The sequence below is a fragment of the Pseudochaenichthys georgianus genome, chromosome 21, assembly GCF_902827115.2.
Source record: "Pseudochaenichthys georgianus chromosome 21, fPseGeo1.2, whole genome shotgun sequence".
Classification (NCBI taxonomy): domain Eukaryota; kingdom Metazoa; phylum Chordata; class Actinopteri; order Perciformes; family Channichthyidae; genus Pseudochaenichthys; species Pseudochaenichthys georgianus.
Genome location: NC_047523.1, coordinates 23,849,466 through 23,871,865, shown reverse-complemented (window position 1 = coordinate 23,871,865; position 22,400 = coordinate 23,849,466). Strand labels below are relative to the sequence as shown.

General features: G+C 42.7%; 1 protein-coding gene across 3 annotated transcripts in view; it reads left to right on the top strand.

Annotated features, from left to right (window-relative positions):
* tanc1b (tetratricopeptide repeat, ankyrin repeat and coiled-coil containing 1b) overlaps positions 1-16,014 on the top strand; it is a 105,937-nt gene extending 89,923 nt beyond the window's left edge. For all 3 annotated transcript variants that reach the window (XM_034109769.2, XM_034109770.2, XM_034109772.2), the window contains 11 exons: positions 731-967; positions 1,735-1,920; positions 2,596-2,674; positions 7,040-7,173; positions 7,963-8,086; positions 8,177-8,352; positions 9,499-9,631; positions 10,659-10,750; positions 11,594-11,740; positions 13,130-13,230; positions 13,327-16,014. In XM_034109769.2, coding sequence (XP_033965660.1) covers positions 731-967; positions 1,735-1,920; positions 2,596-2,674; positions 7,040-7,173; positions 7,963-8,086; positions 8,177-8,352; positions 9,499-9,631; positions 10,659-10,750; positions 11,594-11,740; positions 13,130-13,230; positions 13,327-14,908 — 2,991 coding nt within the window. In that variant the 3' untranslated portion in view covers positions 14,909-16,014. The remainder of the gene's footprint in view (positions 1-730; positions 968-1,734; positions 1,921-2,595; positions 2,675-7,039; positions 7,174-7,962; positions 8,087-8,176; positions 8,353-9,498; positions 9,632-10,658; positions 10,751-11,593; positions 11,741-13,129; positions 13,231-13,326) is intronic.
* The last annotated feature ends 6,386 nt before the right edge of the window (positions 16,015-22,400 follow it).

Sequence of the window (22,400 nt, the reverse complement as noted above, 5' to 3'; positions counted from 1 at the left end):
TGACCATTGTGGTCACAAATCCTTGCAAGTATTACATTGGAATAACTGTATGGGCATGGACCATTGTTCATCTTGTTGCACTTTAGTAATAAGTACAAACTGCCATCTAACTAGTTCTAAACATTGTGAAATAGTGCAGAATTATTGTTTTATCTACCTTCCAGGGAAGTTTGATAAAGAATAATGAGGGCATAAGGAATCAAATCCTCCTCTAAGATAATATTCTTCATATAGCTTTACAATTTATTCATAATCTTTGTCATTCTGTTTTTCCATTTGGCAAATTTGCGTCTTGGTCTATTCTGTACAAACACTATATGTTGCATGTCTCTCCCTCCTCTTTCTCTTTCTGAGGTTTCTTCCATTTGTTCCTCCATACTGTAAAGGGCTAGTGAGGGTCTAAAGACAGAGGGTGGCGTGAGCTCTCTGGATTGTTAAGCCCTGTGAGGCACATTTCTGTTAATGAGCAGTACACATGTAAATAAAATGTACTTGACTTGTATAAATACAACCAGATTTTTTCTTTGAAATTGCATTTTGATGTTTGTCTTTTGTTTCCACACTATGGCAATTACACTGCTCTGTAATTCAGTTGAAAGGGAACAATAGAATACATATTTTATTGTCCCTTACATAAGAGGGTTTATAAATGCAATAAAATGAAATTGTTTGCACGGACGGTAACTCTTTGACCACCAGCTGTCTGTTTGTATTTAATTTGTTCAATCAGGTGAGCCGTCTGCTGATGCTAGGTGGGGCTAACGTGAACTACCGTACAGAAGTGTTGAACAACGCTCCAGTTCTCTGCGTGCAGTGCCACCTCGGGCACCAGGAGATCGCCTCCCTGCTGCTGGAGTTTGGGGCCAGCGTGGACGTGGTGTCTGAGAACGGCATGAACCCACTCAGCTTCTCAGCCGCCGCAGGACACCTGGGAATAGTCATGCTGCTCTGCAAGAGGGGGGGCAAGGTGAGGAGTCACTAGTTTAAAGGGGACCTATCATGCCTATCACTTTGTTATGTCTTTTATACATCAACATGTGTCCCCTCTGTGTAAAGAGATTCTGAAAGTTTCAGGAAAAAAAGATTCGCTCACTGTTTGTCCGGATCCATTTATATAAAACCTGTCTGAAAATGAGCTGGTCAGATTTTGGCCACTTTATTATTATGATGATGTATTTATTTCAACAAGGACCATGCATACAAATACGTTCATTTCAGAAAAGAGAACATATGAATTATGCCAGATTATAGCTAATAGCTCATTTCCATCTGCTATCTGCCATCTGTTGTGATGTCATAACGATTGTTTGGCTTGTGTAACCATTAGCCAATAACCAACCAAGGTAACCCCCCCCCACCTTACCACCTGGATCTCCTCCTAGAGCACCATTGTGTTCTTTTTAACCAAATATCTCTCAGAGGGGCGTGGGGAGGGGCTCCTTATTTTCATCTAAAGTAACAGACAGAGAATCAGCACTTCTGAAACAGGGCTGAAACAGAGGGGATTATGGGATGCTACAATGATCTGTTTTGTGTTTGGAGCCAAACACAGAGACATGTTTTGTATATATCTCAGACCTATAATATATCAATGAAAAACAGTATAATTGGAGACCATTAAAAAATAAAGGAGTTGGTATTATCAAACTTGTGGTCCTTAAAACTGTCTTTCGGCGCAGACATGCTGCACTGTGTTTCGGTGCAATAAAACGAACCACGTTGTCTTCCCTCCAGGTTGATCACGTAGATAAGAGCGGGCAGTGTGCCCTGGTGCATGCGGCTCTGCGGGGCCACCCAGAGATCATCCAGTACCTGCTGGAGCTGGACTGGAGCGAGGAGGGGCCGCAGCAGGACTGCGCTCTGAAGAACAAAGCTCTGCAGCAGGCTTTGATAGCAGCATCGAGCATGGGGCACACACAGGTTCGACTCACACATGCACATGTTTTACTTTACACACAATTCATCCTCAACAGCTCACCAAACCTGGGAGTACAATAATAAAAAGGTACATGGAAAACACACTAAAGTCAGTTTGATACAATTTAGTATTCGAGGTTCACAGTACAATTATTAACCAGAAACGGCTTAGCACAACAACCATTCTTGCCTCTGTTTTTTTTACAACATTCTTCCTCAAAATATTCCAGATAGCAGAGAGTGCTTGAACCTGAGCACTTGTTGTTCTCAGTGATGAAGGCTGAAGGTTTGAAGTGTTCTTCAGCCTTGTATGTCTGCAGAATTCAGGGATGGATCTCAGCGCAGTGCCTTTGGAACGCCCAGGTGCGATTCAGGCTCAAGGTTTATTCTGTCTTCCTCATTAGTGGGAACCTGAAGCCCGGCTCAAGCTAAGCTGTCAACCCAAATGAGGAAGGAGACATTGTTAAAGTCAACGTATTAATCGGATTGGACTCACCTCACATGACCTCACGCACTAGTTCAGGGAGAAAGTGTTCTTGAAGTCTGCTGTAATTAAATTATAAGAATTTTCTCCGCGAGGAATGTATCCAAATGTGTTGTTACTCTGAAATGTGAAGGTTTATTTAATATCTTATGCTGACACAGTATGCCATTAATCTAAGTTTCTTTTTTTGGCAGGTTGTGAGAGGCTTGCTGGCATTGAATAATGAGCATGCTGTGCAAATTGATAGCCACGACACTCTGTGGGGAGAGACAGGTATGTTTCCATCCATCTTTTTGCATTACTTGGCTCCCTGGAATCCTCTCCGCTGTGCTTGCATGCTGCAGCGGAAGCTCTCGGGTCTCTCTTGTGCGCGGTAATGCTCTCTGTTTGATGTTTGTGGTTCATCCCAAATGTGTGTGCATTTGTACGGCTGGTCTCCTGCGCTGTACATTCTGGTAAAAGCATCACTTATTGTGGCTCATGTGGGTTTTTACTTACTTTAGTCAACACAGCATTTCCTCTGAACAACGATTTTCCAATATGCCGCAGGATTTCAGCCACATTTCCCCCTCTGTGCTGTTTGGACAGGATACTGGACATGTTGTAGTCACTCCACCATCTGTCGTATATATTGACAGCCACATGTAGGTTTACTAGGAATGTTGTGTCGAGTTACATTTAATCCACTTACATGTTGATGTCTACATGTTGATATCAGATGACCTTGTTTCTTAGGAGAAGTATTGGTAGCTAATGGTACGTTTGTGGTTCAGTCTTTATGATGATAGAAGAGAGAGACAGAGTTGGCTAATCAGTGGTTGTAGACGGTGAGTGTTGTTGATGGTCTGCTCAAAGCCATTTGAGATTGAAGAAATGGTGCAAAAGACAGAGAAAAATATACTGTTAAAAGCAGGAAATTGCTGTCAGGAAAACACTCCAGGCAACATCCTTTTTGCAGAGACGATAAATGTACTGTTTGTAATTGTAAAATATAGTAATTATCAAGCTATAAAGTACTACAAATAGTTTGAAAAAGCATTCTTATTTATATTGTGCGAGCGTCAGACACGCGTTTCTGAGCTGCTGCATTTCTTGTAAATGTTTTTGAAATGTTGGACCCTTTGGAAAGGTTTGCCTCTGATCTTCAATGTGAGCTTTTGTTGTGAGATGTAAGTGATCTACTGTAAAGCTTTAAATGTCCAAATCAAACCCTTTTTGTTTTGAGGAGGATATTTGATGGTTTTTGTGAACAATCATACTACGATTTTCTAAAAAAAGATTTAAAATAATAGTCTCTCTGTGTGTCAGTCTAAGCCAGCAGGATTTAGTGCTAAACGTGTGGTGCTACAGGAATGTAGGTCAGCCTATTAGTGGAGAGGCTGTCCACAGAGCGGCTAAATGACTGCAGGACTTCAGACCGTATTGCAGCCCTGGGACAAAGAGTCGTCCCTCGGAAATATTCCTTTGTGGAACCGCTGCTCCGTTTCCTCTGATATGAATCTGTGTTCAAGGACAAAAGAAACACCGGCCTTCTTGTTGTTTCAAACATATATTTGATCAAAGCTTTGAGTTATATCACTAAACCTGATCTGTAACCAGGACATGACTATTGCTGTGAATAATAATAATCATACTCCCATAAACTGTGTTCAGCTTTTACGGCTGTAGGACGTCCCTCTCAGCTCTATTGGATGTGAAACCATAGCGGCACCCTCTTGGCTAGCTGTCCAAAGTAAATGTAAGGTCACATGGAGCAATATAAAGGTGCCGTCCTGAAACAAAGTGACTCCAAAACCCTCGCAGAGACACTCATTTAAAACAAGATCCAAACTAATCTGCATTCAGGGAAATATGTCAGTAAACACAATTGCAAAGCGGCTTTTTCTGCAGAATGTGTATCCACTGGTGTTTTACAGTTACACACAGACAGTAAGTAACAATGCTCATGATGGTTCGATGCCAACAACTGAAATAATTAGCTCCGACTAAAATATGAAATCTCTGGTTCACCTGGAATCCCTTTTATTCAGCGTGTAGATTAAATATTCCAATCTGGTAACAGACGGCACGCTGATGAAACGATGCCGAAACTAGAGAAAAACGTCCTGCAATATCCATTTGAAAAGGCAGTCATTTATTGCTGTGTCTGAAACAACTCTCTGATAGCAACCTGTCTCTGTGCGGATGCATTCCATATTTACAATTCAATGGAATAATACATATCTATGCAAATAGGACAACTGAAATGCACTTCCGTGGAAGCTCCATCTTTTAAAATCCTCTCTTAGGATGCAAAACTCTTCCTACATTATGCAAAGAACGATAACTGAACAGCACAGAGTCACTCTCTTCGTTGTGAACACCCAGCAGTCGGGTTGGCTCGAGGCAAAGCCTGACAAATAGCGGTTTTGCAGAACTGTAATCCTACATGTTGTTATGTTGACCCTCTGGTATGTACAGATTAAATGTTATTAGGCATTGTTAAAGTAAATATATGAATGGCATCTTATGACAAATGAAGTAGCCAGTGGCTGCCCACAGCTCCTTTCTTAATAATGGTTTAAATATACGTGACTAAATGTTCTGTAAAAGGCTCTGCTGTTATTTTCTTCACAAGTATAATAAGAGCACAGCAGGAGCTAACCTGAGCAGCTATTTATGGCTTTGCCCAGGTCTCTAGGGGAAGGATGCTCTTTATTCTCGCATACAGTGACAAACACCTGCTTTGAAACCTACACACTTTACTATTTATCTCTGTTTTGTAAATAAGATTCTTCATTCAAACGCTTGTGCTTCATGACAAGAAGTCCAAACACGCATGCGCATTTCATTTCACTAATTCCTTTCTTTCAATGTGAAATATCTATTTGTTCACAAAGGTGAAGGCTACGTTTGCTTGTGTCAACAAAAATATATTTGTTCTATTGTGTGTCTGTGAAGGCAAGGAAAATGCTATTTTACTAAAAATAATATTTGTTTTCTTAGTGCTGCCTTCAATGAATTCCATTGAACCTTTTGAAATTCATACATTATAAAATTATACTCAATTAAGTTATCTATTTATTTTATTATAACATTAGCTAAAAAATATATAAACCTTATAATTAGCAAGAAAAAGATCCCAAACTCCTGGTAAAAAGTGTATTCACTACACTGTCAAATCAGCTTGAAAGGTGGGCTACAGGAGAAGGCGAATCGGAGTTGAGACGCTGCGAATAATAGGCTGATAACAACTTTTAATTAGATTTCAAAAAGGCAAGGTTTAGTTCATCATATTAAAGCAGCAAAAAAACAAAAATGACCACAGGTAGAAAAGGGCTCTCCATCTCTGAAAGGTATCCGCGTAAATAATGTTGACTTCGTGTGAGAATATGGGAATGGCACTTAACATGAAGAGCTTTTAAGAATACACTTGGTTACGTAGAAACAGGCGCCGCGTTCAAACATGCTCAATCTGCACAGCTGTTGAGAGTTTGTTCAGTGTAATCCGACTTCATGGGAGGTGTTGCTAATGCTGCTCCCTGGAGCCCTAGCTAAATAAGTTTAGCTGCTCCCTGCGCTGTGAGTGAGGATATATTCATATTTTGAGCAGATGGAGGGCGTGGTAGTGTGGCTTTGATGACTGTTCATCCAGATGGATGGTTTTAGTCTGATAAGGAGGCTCAACGGCACCTCAACTCTCTCCGAGGTGAATGTGAGAGCAGAGCTGTTCTGATTCGTACGCTGGATCTCACTCTGTTCTGACAAACGCCGCTGATTTAAGACCGGCCCATCTGCTGTCATACATCAGCAGCAGCCGTTGAATGAACATCAGTTATTTTACTCTTATTTTTACTCATCTCCTATTTTCATAGTCTTTTATTATTATTATCATTATTTCCTTGATTTTATGGTATTTCTTATTTATTTTAGATGTTATTGATCTGTGTGAATCTTTGCTGTACTGTTTTTGTTCACGCTTACCCTGTTGCTGCTTTGTACAACTGAATTTCCCCTCGGGATTAATAAAGGTTCATCTTATCTTATCTTAAGAATCTGTCTTTGTTTTCAGACAAGAACACAAGCACAACATATTAATTCCTTCTTCATATAAATAAATGATGCACAGTTAATTCCACTTAATCGGATTAGGCAACAGATACTAAATATAAAGAAGAATGGGTGTTTAACAGAACTGTTTGACTGTCTAATGTTTGTCTGGTGATGCATTAAATGACTGGATTCTCATCTGGCTGTAGAAAGCCCGGGGAGCTTTAGGCTGGAATTTAATGAGTTTAATAAGCATAACATTATTGTTATAAACTCAATTAGCACCAAATATAAGCCTGCTTTTCTCTGCTTGTCTTTGAGGAATAGAAGGCATTCTGGGGTTGCAAACTCTATTTTTATCCAAGCCTTTTCCTTTTCCACATACTTGGGTTTCTAAATACCCGCTGATAAACAGAATTAGTCTCGGTGTACTGCACATGTTATCACTTATCTTCTGTACAGTGTCCTGTTGTTAAGTGGGATGGTTTGATTTCCACTATTATCTTACCACTGTGCTCTATCCTTACCTTAATGTTGTTCTTTCCTCTGTTTAGATCTAGATAAGGAAGTATCTACATTAATCCTAACATTTCTTCCTCTCTTCTTCAGCTCTGACGGCAGCGGCAGGCCGGGGGAAGATGGAGGTGTCGGGCTTCCTGTTGGAGCAGGGGGCGGTGGTGCAACAGGTCAACCGGCGGGGGGTGTCTCCTCTTTTCTGCGCCGTCAGACAGGGACACTGGCAGGTGAGACACGCTGAGCATCTGTTTAGTTCAGGACAACCCACCCCCCTGTATCCACGGCGACCACACAATATACAATCATACCTTTCCTCTGAATCTTGTGTTGGTCAACAGTGTGTGTTATTTTATCGTTTGCACAGAGCAGTTTTAATGTCCTGCCCTTAGAGCTCTCTGGTAGGGCTGTACCGAAAAGGTTAAAGTTGTAACATTGACAACATTCAAATGCATTTTTTTGTAGGTTAGTTATCTTTGATGGATTGTTTACAACTAGTATGATCAAGACGTTTCCAATAACCCCAGAGCTTTGTAAAGTCTAAAATACTTAATTTGTAAAAAAAAAGTTTAAAAAAAATAAAACATTTTGGAGATTTAAATGTTTTTACGCTTCAAAACGTTTTTGTTGGAATGTGTCCTTTTTAAAATACAAAATGATCTCTTTGGTCAAAATGGTGCACTCTCCCACTTGCTGCACAGACACACACTGATGAGTCATATTCATTGATGAAAGTAGTTTTGATTTAAAAAAAAAAAAGACTACATTATTTAATCAAATGATTCACTCCAAATTAAGTATTTAGTTTGAGGTTTTTCATTTTTTTTAGAGCGATAACTTCATCAAATTGGCGAAAGACATTCAAAGCTTCCTTTATAAATATCAATAGAAGCTACCAATACAAAATACATGTTGTACATTCAGCCCTAAGCCCTGGGGCCTGCTTAATGAGCAGTTCAGTGTGCGCTCTGTTCACCTTGGTGTGATGTCTGTTCTCTGACCGCTCCTCTGTTTCCCAGATTGCAGAGCTGCTGTTGGAGCACGGTGCTGATATTAACATCAGCGACAAGCAGGGCAGGACCCTCCTCATGGTGGCAGCCTGCGAAGGTCACCTGAGCACCGTAGAGTTTCTGCTTTCTAAAGGTGAGCCGCAACAACCCCCCCGCCGCAGAGCAGTCAGTGCTGGATGTGTTCATCAGTGTGTTGATATAATGACCATTGTTCTTTTCGAAGGTGCATCTTTGACTTCGATGGACAAGGAGGGACTGACCCCCCTGAGCTGGGCATGTTTAAAAGGACATAAGAACGTAGTGCAGTTTTTGGTGGAGAAAGGGGCAGTCATCGACCACACGGACAAAAACGGGCGGACTCCTCTGGACCTCTCTGCCTTCTACGGAGACGCAGAGATTGTAAGTGAAGTTTGTTTTAGAGGTCACATATTGTGCAAAATCCACTTTTCCTCTCTTTTCAAACTCTCTCCATGTTTGCTTCAGTCATTTTCTAAATGTCCAGTCCATCTCAAATAGTCATTTCATTCCTCATTCTGTCTGAACACTGGAGGAGAACTAACAGGAATGGTCTCGGCACAGTTACACTCTGGAGTGAGCAGACAGGCTGGCACAGGCAGGATCTGAGATTGTTCCACAAGAAGATTTGAGGAGATTTGAGTGGACTGCCCAGTGCGCCTCCTTCCTGCTTCCATCTGAGCGCTAACAAGCTTCCCCTGCCCACACATGCTCTGATCATACCACATGCTACAGACCTAATCACACATGTATCTTTTCCTTTAAAACAATTGAGGATTGTTCCCAGGCGACGTCCATCCCTACCCAAATAACCATTTAATGGTGCCCTTTAATGTTCTGTAATCACTGACAAATAAAACTCCTGTTATTGAAACAGCTCATTTAAAACATTAAAAGGTCACCTATTATGCAAAATCCACTTCTTCATGTCTTCTATACATCAACATGTGTCCCCTCTGTGTAACGAGATTCTGAAAGTTTCATGAAAAAAGATTCTCTCTCTTTGTCCTGATCCATTTCTATAAAAACCTGTCTGAAAATGAGCTGATAAGATTTTGCCCACTTTATGAAGTCATAACGATTCTTTGGCTTGTGTAACCATCAGCCAATCAACAACCAAGGTATCACCCGCCACCTTATCACCTGAATCTCCTCAGATATGACTTATTTTTAACCAAATATCTCTCAGAGGGGCGTGGGGAGGGGCTCCTTATTTACATCTAAAGTAACAGACAGAGAATCAGCACTTTTGAAACAGGGCTGAAACAGAGGGGTTTGTGGGATGCTACAATGATCTGTTTGGTATTTGGAGCCAAACACTTCAGAGACATGTTTTGTATATATCTGAGACCTATAATAAAGTAATGAAAAACAGTATAATAGGAGACCTTTAAAAGAATGCAGCACCACCATTCATTGAGCCTTTAACTAAGAGCATCCCTTGGCCGTTATTGAACACACACCGTTCTGCGTTCGTCCAGCTCATGACTGTGGACCCAGTGAGTTTTAACTGTTGGTGCTCTCCTGCAGGTCCAGTATCTGGTGGAGAAAGGAGCAGTGATAGAGCATGTGGACTACAGCGGGATGAGGCCTCTGGACCGCGCCATTGGCTGTCGCAACACCTCGGTGGTGGTGACTCTGCTGAAGAAAGGAGCCAAGCTGGGTACGCACTGTGTTTGTATTCTCCTCTGACCTAGATATAGAAGCTACTGCATGCAGAAACGTATGGGTATGTACATGACGTGTTGTTTTCTTACACGCAGTCGTCAGCTGTTACTCCTGCGGTCTTTAGAAACTGTCCGTAGTGCGCCGAGTTCTTTCATGTCTCAGTTTAGTTTTGCCTCCACGATGCGCTTGTTTCAGCATCTCATGGTACTAAGAACAAGATCAGACTCATGTTCTGGAATGCTGTGGAAAAACCCTGTTTCCATTCCTGCTCCTCTCTCACTGCTTGTGTGTGTGTGTGTGTGTGTGTGTGTGTGTGTGTGTGTGTGTGTGTGTGTGTGTGTGTGTGTGTGTGTGTGTGTGTGTGTGTGTGTGTGGTGTGTGTGTGTGTGTGTGTGTGTGTGTGTGTGTGTGTGTGTGTGTGTGTGTGTGTGTGTGTGTGTGTGTGTGTGTGTGTGTGTGTGTGTGTGTGTGTGTGTGTGTGTGTGTGTGTGTGTGTGTGTGTGTGTGTGTGTGTGTGTGTGTGTGTGTGTGTGTGTGTGTGTGTGTGTGTGTGTGTGTCCTCTTCTCCCTCATGTGCTTGGCTAATTTAAGAATGTGACTCATCACCTAAATGACCTTCACAGCGCTATCTGGGTCTGCGGCTTCTCTCCAGCACTCTGCTAACATAAAGAGTAGTGGGCAGAACAGTTAACTCTCTGCATGCAGTTACTGCTGAAAACACAAGGCTATTTAAAGTAGAGTGACACACTGTTGACACGTTGTAACTCTTTTTCCTTTCACCACAAATGACTACTCTATTCTTTTGCATGACCTCTCTTCTCTTCACTCTTTCCCTCCTGACTCTTTCTTAACCGCCTTCAATAAACTAAGGCTACAGAACGTCACCTTACGATCGATCAGGTACAATCTTTAGGTAACTTTACCTTGTACCAATTTCCAGAGAATACAGTGTGCACCTGTTGCCGCCAGTATCAACAAAATAACTCTCTGGACTTCTCTCTCTCCCCCCTCTCCTCCCACAGGGAACGCCGCCTGGGCCATGGCTACTTCAAAGCCCGACATCCTGATCATCCTGCTCCAGAAGCTGATGGAGGAGGGAAACCTGCTCTACAAGGTACACATGGCAAAGATATCACTTTCTGTCAACAGTAAAGAGCACTCTCCTTTAATAATGATAATAATAATAATTCCTTATTATTATAGCGCTTTTCCAGATGCTCAAAGCGCTTCACAAATACACATTACACATACATGCAATGGTCATGTACTGTGGACAATACCCACAGGAGCAAGTTCAGGTGAAGTGTCTTGCCCAAGGACACACCGAAATGCTGTATGTTAAACAGACCAGCTGAACTGAGAGACGTGGATAGAGCCCGAGTTAGTATCAGATGATTTACGGTGTTCTTCCACTGGCAGTAAGGAAAGCTCTAAACAATATGATACTGCTCAGCCCAACAATGAAGTGATAACACTCGTGTTGTGGCTCAGTTAAGAGCAGAAGACAAATGATGTGTGTTCCACACCACTCACCAAAGGAGCGATGATCGATGTCCGACATTTAACAGAGTTTGTGGGGAAGGAGGACAAACCTGTCGTGTGTGTGTGTGTGTGTGTGTGTGTGTGTGTGTGTGTGTGTGTGTGTGTGTGTGTGTGTGTGTGTGTGTGTGTGTGTGTGTGTGTGTGTGTGTGTGTGTGTGTGTGTGTGTGTGTGTGTGTGTGTGTGTGTGTGTGTGTGTGTGTGTGTGTGTGTGTGTGTGTGTGTGTGTGTGTGTGTGTGTGTGTGTGTGTGTGTGTGTGTGTGTGTGTGTGTGTGTGTGAGATGAGGGCTCAGGCCTCAGAACAGTTATTGCTGGAGTATCTGCTGAATAACTTTGCCCTGCTTCTCTCCCCCACATGTTCCTTCCTGGTTGTGTCCTCTTCCTCACTGCATGTCTGCCCTCCATGTGTCCTCCAGAAAGGGAAGATGAAGGAGGCGGCGCAGCGGTACCAGTACGCCCTGAGGAAGTTTCCTAGAGAAGGCTTTGGTGATGACCTGAAGGCGTTTAAAGACCTGAGGGTCTCTCTGTACCTCAATCTCTCCCGGTGTCGCAGAAAAACCAATGTAAGTCCTTCACTCTCTGTTCCTCAGACAGTGCTGTGTTTTTAACGTTCTCCTTTAAAGGTCTCCTATTATTCTGTTTTTCATTACTTTATTATAGGTCTCAGATATATACAAAACATGTCTCTGAAGTGTTTGGCTCCAAATACCAAACAGATCATTGTAGCATCCCATAATCCCCTCTGTTTCAGCCCTGTTTCAAAAGTGCTGATTCTCTGTCTGTTACTTTAGATGTAAATAAGGAGCCCCTCCCCACGCCCCTCTGAGAGATATTTGGTTAAAAATAAGTCATATCTGAGGAGATTCAGGTGATAAGGTGGCGGGTGATACCTTGGTTTGTGATTGGCTGATGGTTACACAAGCCAAAGAATCGTTATGACATCATAAAGTGGGCAAAATCTTATCAGCTCATTTTCAGACAGGTTTTTATAGAAATGGATCAGGACAAAGAGAGAGAATCTTTTTTCATGAAACTTTCAGAATCTCGTTACACAGAGGGGACACATGTTGATGTATAGAAGACATGAAGAAGTGGATTTAGCACAATAGGTGACCTTTTAATGTTTTAAATGAGCTGTTTCAATAACTACTATATTTGGGTAGGGATGGACGTCGCCTGGGAACAATCCTCAATTGTTTTAAAGGAAAAGATACATGTGTGATTAGGTCTGTAGCATGTGGTATGATCAGAGCATGTGTGGGCAGGGGAAGCTTGTTAGCGCTCAGATGGAAGCAGGAAGGAGGCGCACTGGGCAGTCCACTCAAATCTCCTCAAATCTTCTTGTGGAACAATCTCAGATCCTGCCTGTGCCAGCCTGTCTGCTCACTCCAGAGTGTAACTGTGCCGAGACCATTCCTGTTAGTTCTCCTCCAGTGTTCAGACAGAATGAGGAATGAAATGACTGTTTGAGATGGACTGGACATTTAGAAAATGACTGAAGCAAACATGGAGAGAGTTCATTTCTAATATTTTCTCTCTTTATTTCTGGATAGTTGTTTCTACTGAAAAGCTCTTCATGAAAGTTTGGTTACATAAGTCTTACTTTTGACTCTTGTAGCGACCCTGCTGTGAGGTAATTACCTGCCGCAAGCCAGCAGGAGGTCCGAGCCAAAAGGCCACCATGAAGGTTATCTGTTGTGTGTTTCCAGAGGAACGGCACCTGGGGGCCTGCAGGTTATTTAATCACTTAACACACGGAGCAGAGATGTTGTGTTGGTCACATTCAGCCATCACTTAGGTTGAAAATACTGTCCTCAAAACAATACATAAGATATAACAAGCAACAAGGAAACATTGTGTAACCTGCATATTTCAAAAATGTTTATGTATGTGAAACAACCACATTGAATATCAACTGCTTAACAATTGTTTTGATGATGTTCCTTCTGTAGGACTTTGGGATGGCTGAGGAGTTTGCAACAAAAGCGCTGGAGCTGAAACCCAAATCCTACGAGGCCTACTACGCCCGCGCCAGAGCTAAAAGAAGCAGCAGGTAAATGTTGAGCTCCTGCGGTTGTTCGTGCTGCTGAATTATGCAGTCTGGATCTGGTGACAATGTTTCCCTCCGTTCTCTCTCTCCGGTCCACAGGCAGTTTGCGGCGGCCATGGCTGACCTTCACGAAGCAGCCAAGCTCTGCCCCAATAACCGGGAGATCCGCCGCCTGCTGGCCCGAGTGGAGGACGAGTGCAAACAGATGCGCACTCAGACTAAAGGGGGCCCCGCTGCAGCTTCAGGCCAGGCGTCGGGGGGCCACGAGTCGGACCAGGAGCAGGACGAGCGGCAGGAGGACCCCTCAGAGCACAGCCTCGCCAGGAGCGTGGAAGGACAAAGAAGCATCCTGGAAGAGGAGGAGGAAGAGGAGGAAGAGGAGGAGGAGGCCTCGCTGCACGACAGGACAGCTGAAGCCTGCTGGTCCCAGAACAGTTATTCCTACAACAGGGTCCTCCCCCCCGAGCCTGTCAGCAACAGTTTGGGGCACCAGAGTCAGAGCCCCAGCTCCCCCCCGGGCCCCGGCAGGCTCCCCCCCCACCGGTACCCCCGAGAGCACCGGGAGGCCCAGCAGGGTCTGGTGCTGCAGCCCACCAAGCAGGCCCAGATAGTGAAGACCAACCAGCACATGAGCTCCATGCAGGGAGCGGGAGGGGGTGTGGGGGGCCGGGTCCCAGGTGCCAAATCTCAGTACGGCCCCTCCAGTCCCTTACCGAGCAGACGCATGTCCAGCCTGCTGAAGCCGGGCCCGGGCATCGACATCAGCCCCCTGCCCCCCCCAGCTGAGGAGCCCGTGTACGGGAACAGAAAGTCGCTGGCGGCCGCCCACCCCTCCATGGGTCAGAGTTGTGAGATGGAGAGCGTCCACTCCTCCCAGGCGTCCTACTCGTCCTGCAGCAGTAGCTCCAGGGGTCCGGGGCAGGACCGCCTGTCCGCCCACTCTGCCTCCTCCCTGGAGGGGTTGGCCTGCTCTGGCCCCGCCCCCCAGGGAAACCACACAGATGTAGGAAAGGAAGGGATGTGTGGGGGAGGGGGGGGCATCAGCATGCGAGTGTCCAGCTCCACCAGCAGCCTGGCGTCCAGTAGCAGTCTGTCGGACAGCGGCAAACTGGGGCCTGACGTCCGAACGAAGACCTCGGAGAAAAGCAAGCACAGCCAGCAGGCCAGCTCCGCATCCAAACCCAGACCCTTCATGGGCGTCATGGACAAGAAGGCCCGCTTCCTGCAGCTCCAGCAGCAGCAGCAGCAGCAGCAGCAGTTTCAGCTCCAGCAGCAGCACAGCTTGCAGGGTCACCCCAGCCTGCAGTCGGTGGGCCGCAGCTGGCTCAACCACTCCTCCGACGGTCTGGTTTGTCACAACATGTCGGCGATGGGCCTTCTGCCCGTCGACTGTGATCCGCCTTACGCCAAAACAGTGAGCACTTACCAGGAGCAGCACAAACCTCCGCCACCTCAGGGGGCTATGGCAATGAGCAGCTTACAGAACGGCATGCACGCCAAGGAATTCACGGAGAAATTCTGCCAAGCCGCCAACTGTTACAAAGAGTCCAAGCCAGCGCTGGCGATGGCGCACACGTTCATGGACAGCAAGCCCAAGCAGCCGGGGCTCAACCGAGATAATCCTGCCATTCACGTAGCTTCAATGAAACCAAAGCGATCGTTTATAGAGTCGAACGTGTAGAGATGTTTGTTTTATCTCTCGTACAGCCCTGAACGCACACTAGCAAAAATCTAAAGTAAGGAGGTGTTGTTTTTTAACCAACCACCCAGCAGAATAGTCCCACTTTAAGAGTTGTAAGAAGAACAAGCTGTTTGTTTTCCTGTGTGAATACAGACTGCAGGCAGTGTACTAAATGCTCCAGATCCCCCCCCTCCCCAACCTGCCGCTTGTGGCTGTCAGCTTCTGTTACATGACAACATGTCTGCCGTCATTCAGCCAAGCTGGAGACATTGCACTGAAGGAAGTATTTGGACATGTGGTGGACAGTCCTCATCAACGCAACAGTGACAGTGAGCACTTTATACACACTTAGGCCACTCAACACTATTCAGTTACAGCTTAATGTTATTACAAAAGAGATTTGAGTGAGTTTAATGAGGTTTGATCTGTGTTCATTTCGTCCATGATGCTGAGGGAGAAGAAAAAAGAAGGAAGTCCTAAGTGACGGCGCCAGAAAGTGGAAAAGGACGGACATTCCTGTGTTTTACAAAGGATGTTTTAGATCCTCTTGTGTATATTATATAAATATGTATTTTTCCTTATTTTCAGTGAAGATCTATGTTAAGTGTATTGACGAGTTCAGAATTGTGTATTTTGAGTTTTATGCACAATGTTGTTTAAATGGTGTTCTAAAAAAGCATTTGTTAAATGTGTTTGTACATTATATAAATCACCATTAACATGGAAATCCTTTCTGTATCTGCTTGTTGTTGCTGTCTAGTTTAATTTATTTACAGCGCCAATGGCTTGGTTAATTGTAAAAGCAATATATTTTATATAGTTATTTTTGCACAGCTAATAATACATTTAATGATTCTCAATAATGTTGAGTTTAAGTGTATGCTACAATTGCAGTTTATATTACAGAGTAAAAAAAATCTATAAAAACAGAAGTGGTTTTGGGGCACAGTGCCATCAGCTCTATTTTAATATGTACGTTCAATGCAGTTGTTGCCATGTTTTCAGTATTGTGAGCTTTATTAGCTGTGATCACATACTGTTATAGAACATTACTGCCATAGCCACCATGGGAGAGAGAAATAAAGACTCACTGAGGAAAAAACCAACTGGTCTGCTGGCTGTTATTTTAAAACATGAGGCTGCCTAAGTTAATAGAACATTTAATTATCATCGCAAGCCTATACACATTGTACACTTATTAAATCACTGCCCAAAAGTTTCAGGTACTAAAGCTAACTTTTGTGAAAAGTCTCATTTCTTTTCAATAGCTTCCATGTCATGTGACCCATTCATTCAAATCAAGACAGAATTGTAATTACTCACGCTGGGCACCTTGCTTATTACTGGATTTTAGTGTTTCATAAAGCTCATGTTATGTGACCTTTTCAATCAATCAATGTTTATTTATATAGCCCAATATCACAAATGTTACATTTGTCTCAGTGGACTTCACAGTTTGCACAAAATATCAGTATGACAATACAACACCCTCTGTCCTTAGACCCTCACATCGTACAAGGCAAGGCAAGTTTATTTATATAGCACTTTTCAACACAAGGCAATTCAAAGTGCTTTACAAAAAATGAAAGACATTAAGAAAATGGCATTTAAAATCAGTCATTAAAAAGAAAAGCTAATAAAATAAACATTAAAAGAAAAAATACATTGATAAAAGTTACAGTGCAGTTTAAGATATGAATAGTTCAATTAAAAGCAGCGACAAAAAGAAAAGTCTTCAGCCTGGATTTAAAAGTAGTCAGAGTTGCAGCGGACCTGCAGGTTTCTGGGAGTTTGTTCCAGATATTTGGAGCATAATAACTGAACGCTGCTTTACCATGTTTAGTTCTGACTCTGGGGACAGAAAGCTGACCAGTCCCTGAAGACCTGAGAGATCTGGATGGTTCATAATTTAGCAGGAGGTCAGAAATTTATTTTGGGCCTAAACCATACAGAGTATTTTGAAATCTATTATTTGACACACAGGAAGCCAGTGTAAAGACTTCAGAACAGGAGTGATGTGATCCACTTTCTTAGTGTTAGTGAGGACTCGAGCAGCGGCGTTCTAAATCAGCTGCAGCTTCCTAATAGATTTTTTAGTGAGACCTGTGAAGACACCATTGCAGTAGTCGAGTCTACTGAAGATAAAAGCATGGACACGTTTTTCCAAATCCTGCTGTGATATTAGTCTTTTAATCCTAGATATATTCTTTAGGTGATGGTAGGCTGATTTAGTAACTGTTTTAATGTGACTGTTGAAACTCAGGTCAGAGTCCATGACTACACCTAGATTTCTGGCTTTATCTGTTGTTTTTAACATTGCAGACTGAAGCTCAGTGCTAACTTTTAAACGTTCTGCCTTGGCTCCAAAAACCATTACCTCAGTTTTATCTTTGTTTAATTGGAGAAAGTTCTGACACATCCAGTCATTGATTTGTTCAATGCACTTACTCAGTGTTTGAATTTGTGCATAGTCTCCTGGTGAAATTGTTACGTAAATGTGTGTGCATTTGCATAGCTATGGTAACTTATTTTGTTGTTTTTCATTATCTGAGCCAGTGGTAGCATGTAGATGTTAAAGAGAAGAGGCCCCAAGATGGAGCCTTGAGGAACCCCACATGTCATATTTGTCAACTCAGATGTGTATTTACCTATAGAAACAAAGTTGTTTCTGTCCTTTAAGTAGGATTCAAACCAATTTAGAACTGTTTCCGAAAGTCCCACCCAATTTTCCAGTCGGTCGAGTAATATATTGTGGTCAACAGTGTCAAACGCAGCACTGAGATCTAATAATACTAACACTGAAGTTCTGCCACTGTCTGTGTTTAAGTGGATGTCATTAAAGACCTTTACAAGAGCAGTCTCAGTGCTGTGGTTTGGACGAAAGCCTGACTGGAACACATCGAAACAACTATTTAAATGCAAGAAATTACTCAACTGTTGAAAAACAACTTTTTCAATGATTTTACCTAGAAATGGGAGGTTTGATATGGGCCTGTTCATTACTGAAGCATCTAGATTATTTTTTTTTAAGAGCAGTTTAATGACTGCAGTTTTCAGGGCCTGTGGAAAAATACCTGAGTGAAGAGATGTGTTTACTATATGAAGTAGATCTGAGGCCATGCAAGGCAAAACATCTTTGAAAAATCCTGTTGGAATAATATCAAGGCAGCAGGAGGAGGATTTCAGAAGTTGAATAATGTCCTCTAGGTTTTTATCATTAATCTGATGGAATTGTGTCATGGTGTTTGACTTGATGTTAAGTGGACACAGAGACAACACATTTGCTGTTCCTGATGCAGAGGCACTGACTGCTTGTCTGATTTTCTGAATTGTGTCAGTGAAGAATGAGGCAAAATCATTGCACGCCCTGGTGGATAGAAATTCAGAGGCTACTGACACTGGGGGGTTAGTTAGTCTGTTGACGGTAGCAAACAAGGCACGTGCGTTGTTTTTGTTAATGATGTCAGAGAAGACCGATTGTCGTGCATTTTTCAATTCCAAATTATAAAGGCCAAGTCTCTCTTTATAGATTTCAAAGTGAACCTGGAGATTTGCTTTTCGACATTCTCTTTTTTCTGTTTTCACCAACCCAGTCTCACAAAAAAACGTGTAATAACTACGTTGGTCCACAACGTAGGACGTAGTATTTCTACAAAAACGCCTCTGAAATTGTAAGATCCCTACGTTTTTTTTCACCATTCATTCCAATGGCTGGCGTCTATGTCACGTGATCTTCACATTTCTCCCTGCAGAAAAAAAAAACATGGCCGAACTTCGTTTTATTCTCGGTGTAAAATGCCTATTTAAAGTTACTTTGGCCATTAAAATGCGTTTTGATGTCATTTGATGCGAGAAATATTAGTTGTTATTTCAGATTATGTGTACAGTGGATGTACATGATCTTTAGTTTGCTAGTTATTACAAAGATTACTTCAGGAAATGTTGTCTATACAACGTTTTCATTGTTACCAAGGTGGTTGCTAGGGACGCTGCTATCGATATTATTTCTGTTATGTTGTGTAACTGTTTAATGGTGTTATCTTTATTGCTACCCCATTCCCCGTCAAAGTATAGTGTTGTTCCACAGCGCAAACGTATTAGTTTAACAAAATCCGCATCTAAAATGGTGCAGAAACGTTATTTTCCCCTGTGCAATTCCAGTCTCACATCTCACATCGTCATTAACAAATACCGGAAACAGACCGAAAACACTTTATTCCGAGTATGCTTGCTTTTCTCTTTGAAAGTCATCACATAACGACATTGTAATACACGGTTCGGCTGCTTTAAATGTTACATATCTGCCGTAGTTCTGTATTTATAGAGCCCTGATGAGAAGACTTCTAGACAAACATGAGGAACTGCCGCCAACACTGGAAACGTGACGTGGATCATAAATATATCAGCCATTAAACAACATCTTACATTTCTTTTCACACAATTTCATTTCATTTCAAACCTTTATTTATACAGATACAATCCCATTGAGATCATTGATCTCTTTTTCAAGGGAGACCTGTTCAAGTAGTTCCACATGAAACATAAAAGCATAAACAGAACAACAAAAGGACATCATACAGCATCATTTACAAAATTATCCACATAAACAGGTACCAATAGCTTCTGATTGACTAGCATCCAACCGAGCTTTAAAAACATTTAGTGGCACCAGATTGTTCAGTTTCCATTTAATTTGCAGACTATTCCAAGACAGAGGAGCTGCGCATCTAAAAGCTGTCTTCCCTAAGACAGTCCTAGCAGTTGGCACATTTAATAAAACCACAGCATTCGATCTCAGGCAGTAGCCACTTACAATTCTCCGTGAGATCAGGGAGCAGATATAAGATGGAAGTTTCCCGAGCATGGCTTTGTATATAAAAATGTACCAGTGACTGAGCCTCCGTACAGTTAGTGAAAGCAAACCAGCCCTTGCATACAGGGTACAGTGATGGGTTAATGCTTTACAGTTTGTCACAAATCTCCTTTGTGACCAGATCCCCATAGTCCAGCACAGGTAAAAAGGTCACAGTGACTAGCCTTTTCCTGGCCTCAAGCGAGAAACAGGACTTGTTTCTGAAAAAGAACCCTAGCCTAACCCTCAGTTTTTTTAGCAGGTTATTGACATGAAGTTTAAAAGAGAGACAATCATCAAGCCAGATAACAAGGTATTTGTAACAGGCAACAACTTCAAGTTTTGTTCCTTGCGTAGTTACAATATCTAAAACAGGCTCTGGTGTCTTTTTTGCTTTTGAAAAGAGCATTACCTTGGTTTTATCCACATTTAAAAGAAGCTTTAATTCAGAGAACTGAGTCTGAAAAATGTTAAAAACAGCCTGTAATTTAACAACAGCCTCTTTAATGGTGGGACCTGCACAATATATCACAGTATCATCCGCATAAAAATGTAAAGTAGCTTCATCCACATTATCATCTAAACTGTTAATATATATGGAGAATAAAAGTGGTCCTAAAACAGAACCTTGTGGTACACCATTAGAAATGTTTAACCACTCAGAAGACAGTCCATCAAAATGAACACATTGGGACCTTTCAGAGAGGTAGTTCACAAACCACCCCACTGCATGGCTGGATATGCCTATACTGGCTAGCCTCTGCTTTAAAATGTGATGATCAACGGTGTCAAACGCTTTGGAAAGGTCAATAAACAGAGCTGCACAACTCTGCTTATTATCTAAAATACTAGTAATGTCATTCACCACTTTCATTGTGGCAGTGATGGTGCTGTGTTTCTTTCTGAAGCCTGACTGATGTTTAGACAGGATGTCATTTGTACATAAAAACTCCTTTACCTGTTCACTCACTAGGCGTTCAAGAACCTTAGCCAGAACTGACAATTTAGAGATTGGCCTATAGTTATTTAAAATAGTTGCCTCCCCTCCTTTCAGTAAAGGCAAGACATAAGCAGACTTCCATACTTTTGGAATTGTATTTGTGCTGAGGGAGAGGTTAAAAAGAGAAGTAAGAGGTGGAGCAATAAAGTCTGCAGCTATCTTTAAAAAGAAAGGTTCTAAGTTGTCCGGGCCAGCCGGTTTCCTAGGATCTAGCTTAGATAAGGCTTCATGAACAACATCAACAGTAAAAGGGGTAAAACTGAAAGGGTTTTCCAGACCACGGTGAGATCATTACGGATCTCACCGGTTGATATCGATTGTATTGCTTTCCAAAATTTCCTAGGATTATTTAGGTTTTCTGTGGTAACTGACAAATAGTACTTCGATTTTGCACTTTTGACATTTGAAGTGAAGCTATTCCTTAGCTGCCTAAAGGCCCTGACACACCAAGCAGTCACCAGAGGACTAGCCGACGCTGAAGTAGGCTGTTGCTTGGCCGTGTTCTCCTGCGTTTTGGCCATGTGTCGCACGGGAACACACCGCACAGACTTCAGTGCATGAGTGGCAATAACTCTCCTTACCAGCAGGCGGCGGTAGTGTGTATTCGTCATTCAAAAGAGGCAACAACCGGAAGACAGAGAAGAAGAAGAGTATCTTTTCTCCGTAATATCATACAGAGCTGGCCTCTCCTGGATCAAGGTGATGAGCAGGTCTTCGTTTGCATCATTCCAGATCGCCATGATGAGATGAAAATGAATAGCAGTCTGTGTGTGCCTTCTTAAATCGTTTGTTTACGTCCCTCACTTCCGCTTCGCTTCTCATGCACTGATTTGCTAGCTGAACAGCCAATCAGAGTGATTATTTGGTCCGACTGCCAGACCCGATGCATGGCCGATTCAACATGTTGAATCGGCCATGCATCGGGTCTGGCAGTCCAAATAAGGCGTGTCACGGTCGACGGTGCGGGACACACCAACCTGACTACGGCGCCGCGAATGCCCGACAGCCTCTGACGGCCTCTGACTCCCAAAATCGGGTTGGTGTGTCAGGGCCTTAAAACGCAGCCATTCTATCTCTGAGCCTGATTTCCTAGCCTTTGCCCAGGCCTTGTTTCTCTCATGAAGGAGACTAGACAGCTCAGCAGAAAACCAAGGATTGTCTCGTCCCTTTACTCTAAATGTACGCAGGGGTGCATGTCTATCAATGATCTCCATAAAACCAAGATAAAAATAAGACCATGCGGTTTCAACATCAGCACACAGATCGATTTTACCCCAATCAAAATCAAACAGATCATGCACAAAACCCTGCTCCACAAAATGTTTTATGTCTCTCTTGATGATAATGCGAGGTTTAACCTTTTGGACCTTAGTGTCCCTAATTGTGGCTACAACACAGTGATCGCTCAGATCATTTGCAAATACTCCCACAGAAGAATATTTATGGGGAACATTAGTTAAAATGAGATCAATTAGGGAGGATTTATTAGGGGACTTAATATTTGGGCGAGTAGGACTGTCCACAATCTGAGTAACATTCAATGAGATACAAAGGTTTTTAAAATCCTCTGACACTGCAGTTAACCAGTACCAGTTAAAATCTCCAAGTAGCACTATTTCCTTATAGTCTAGTTGTGATAA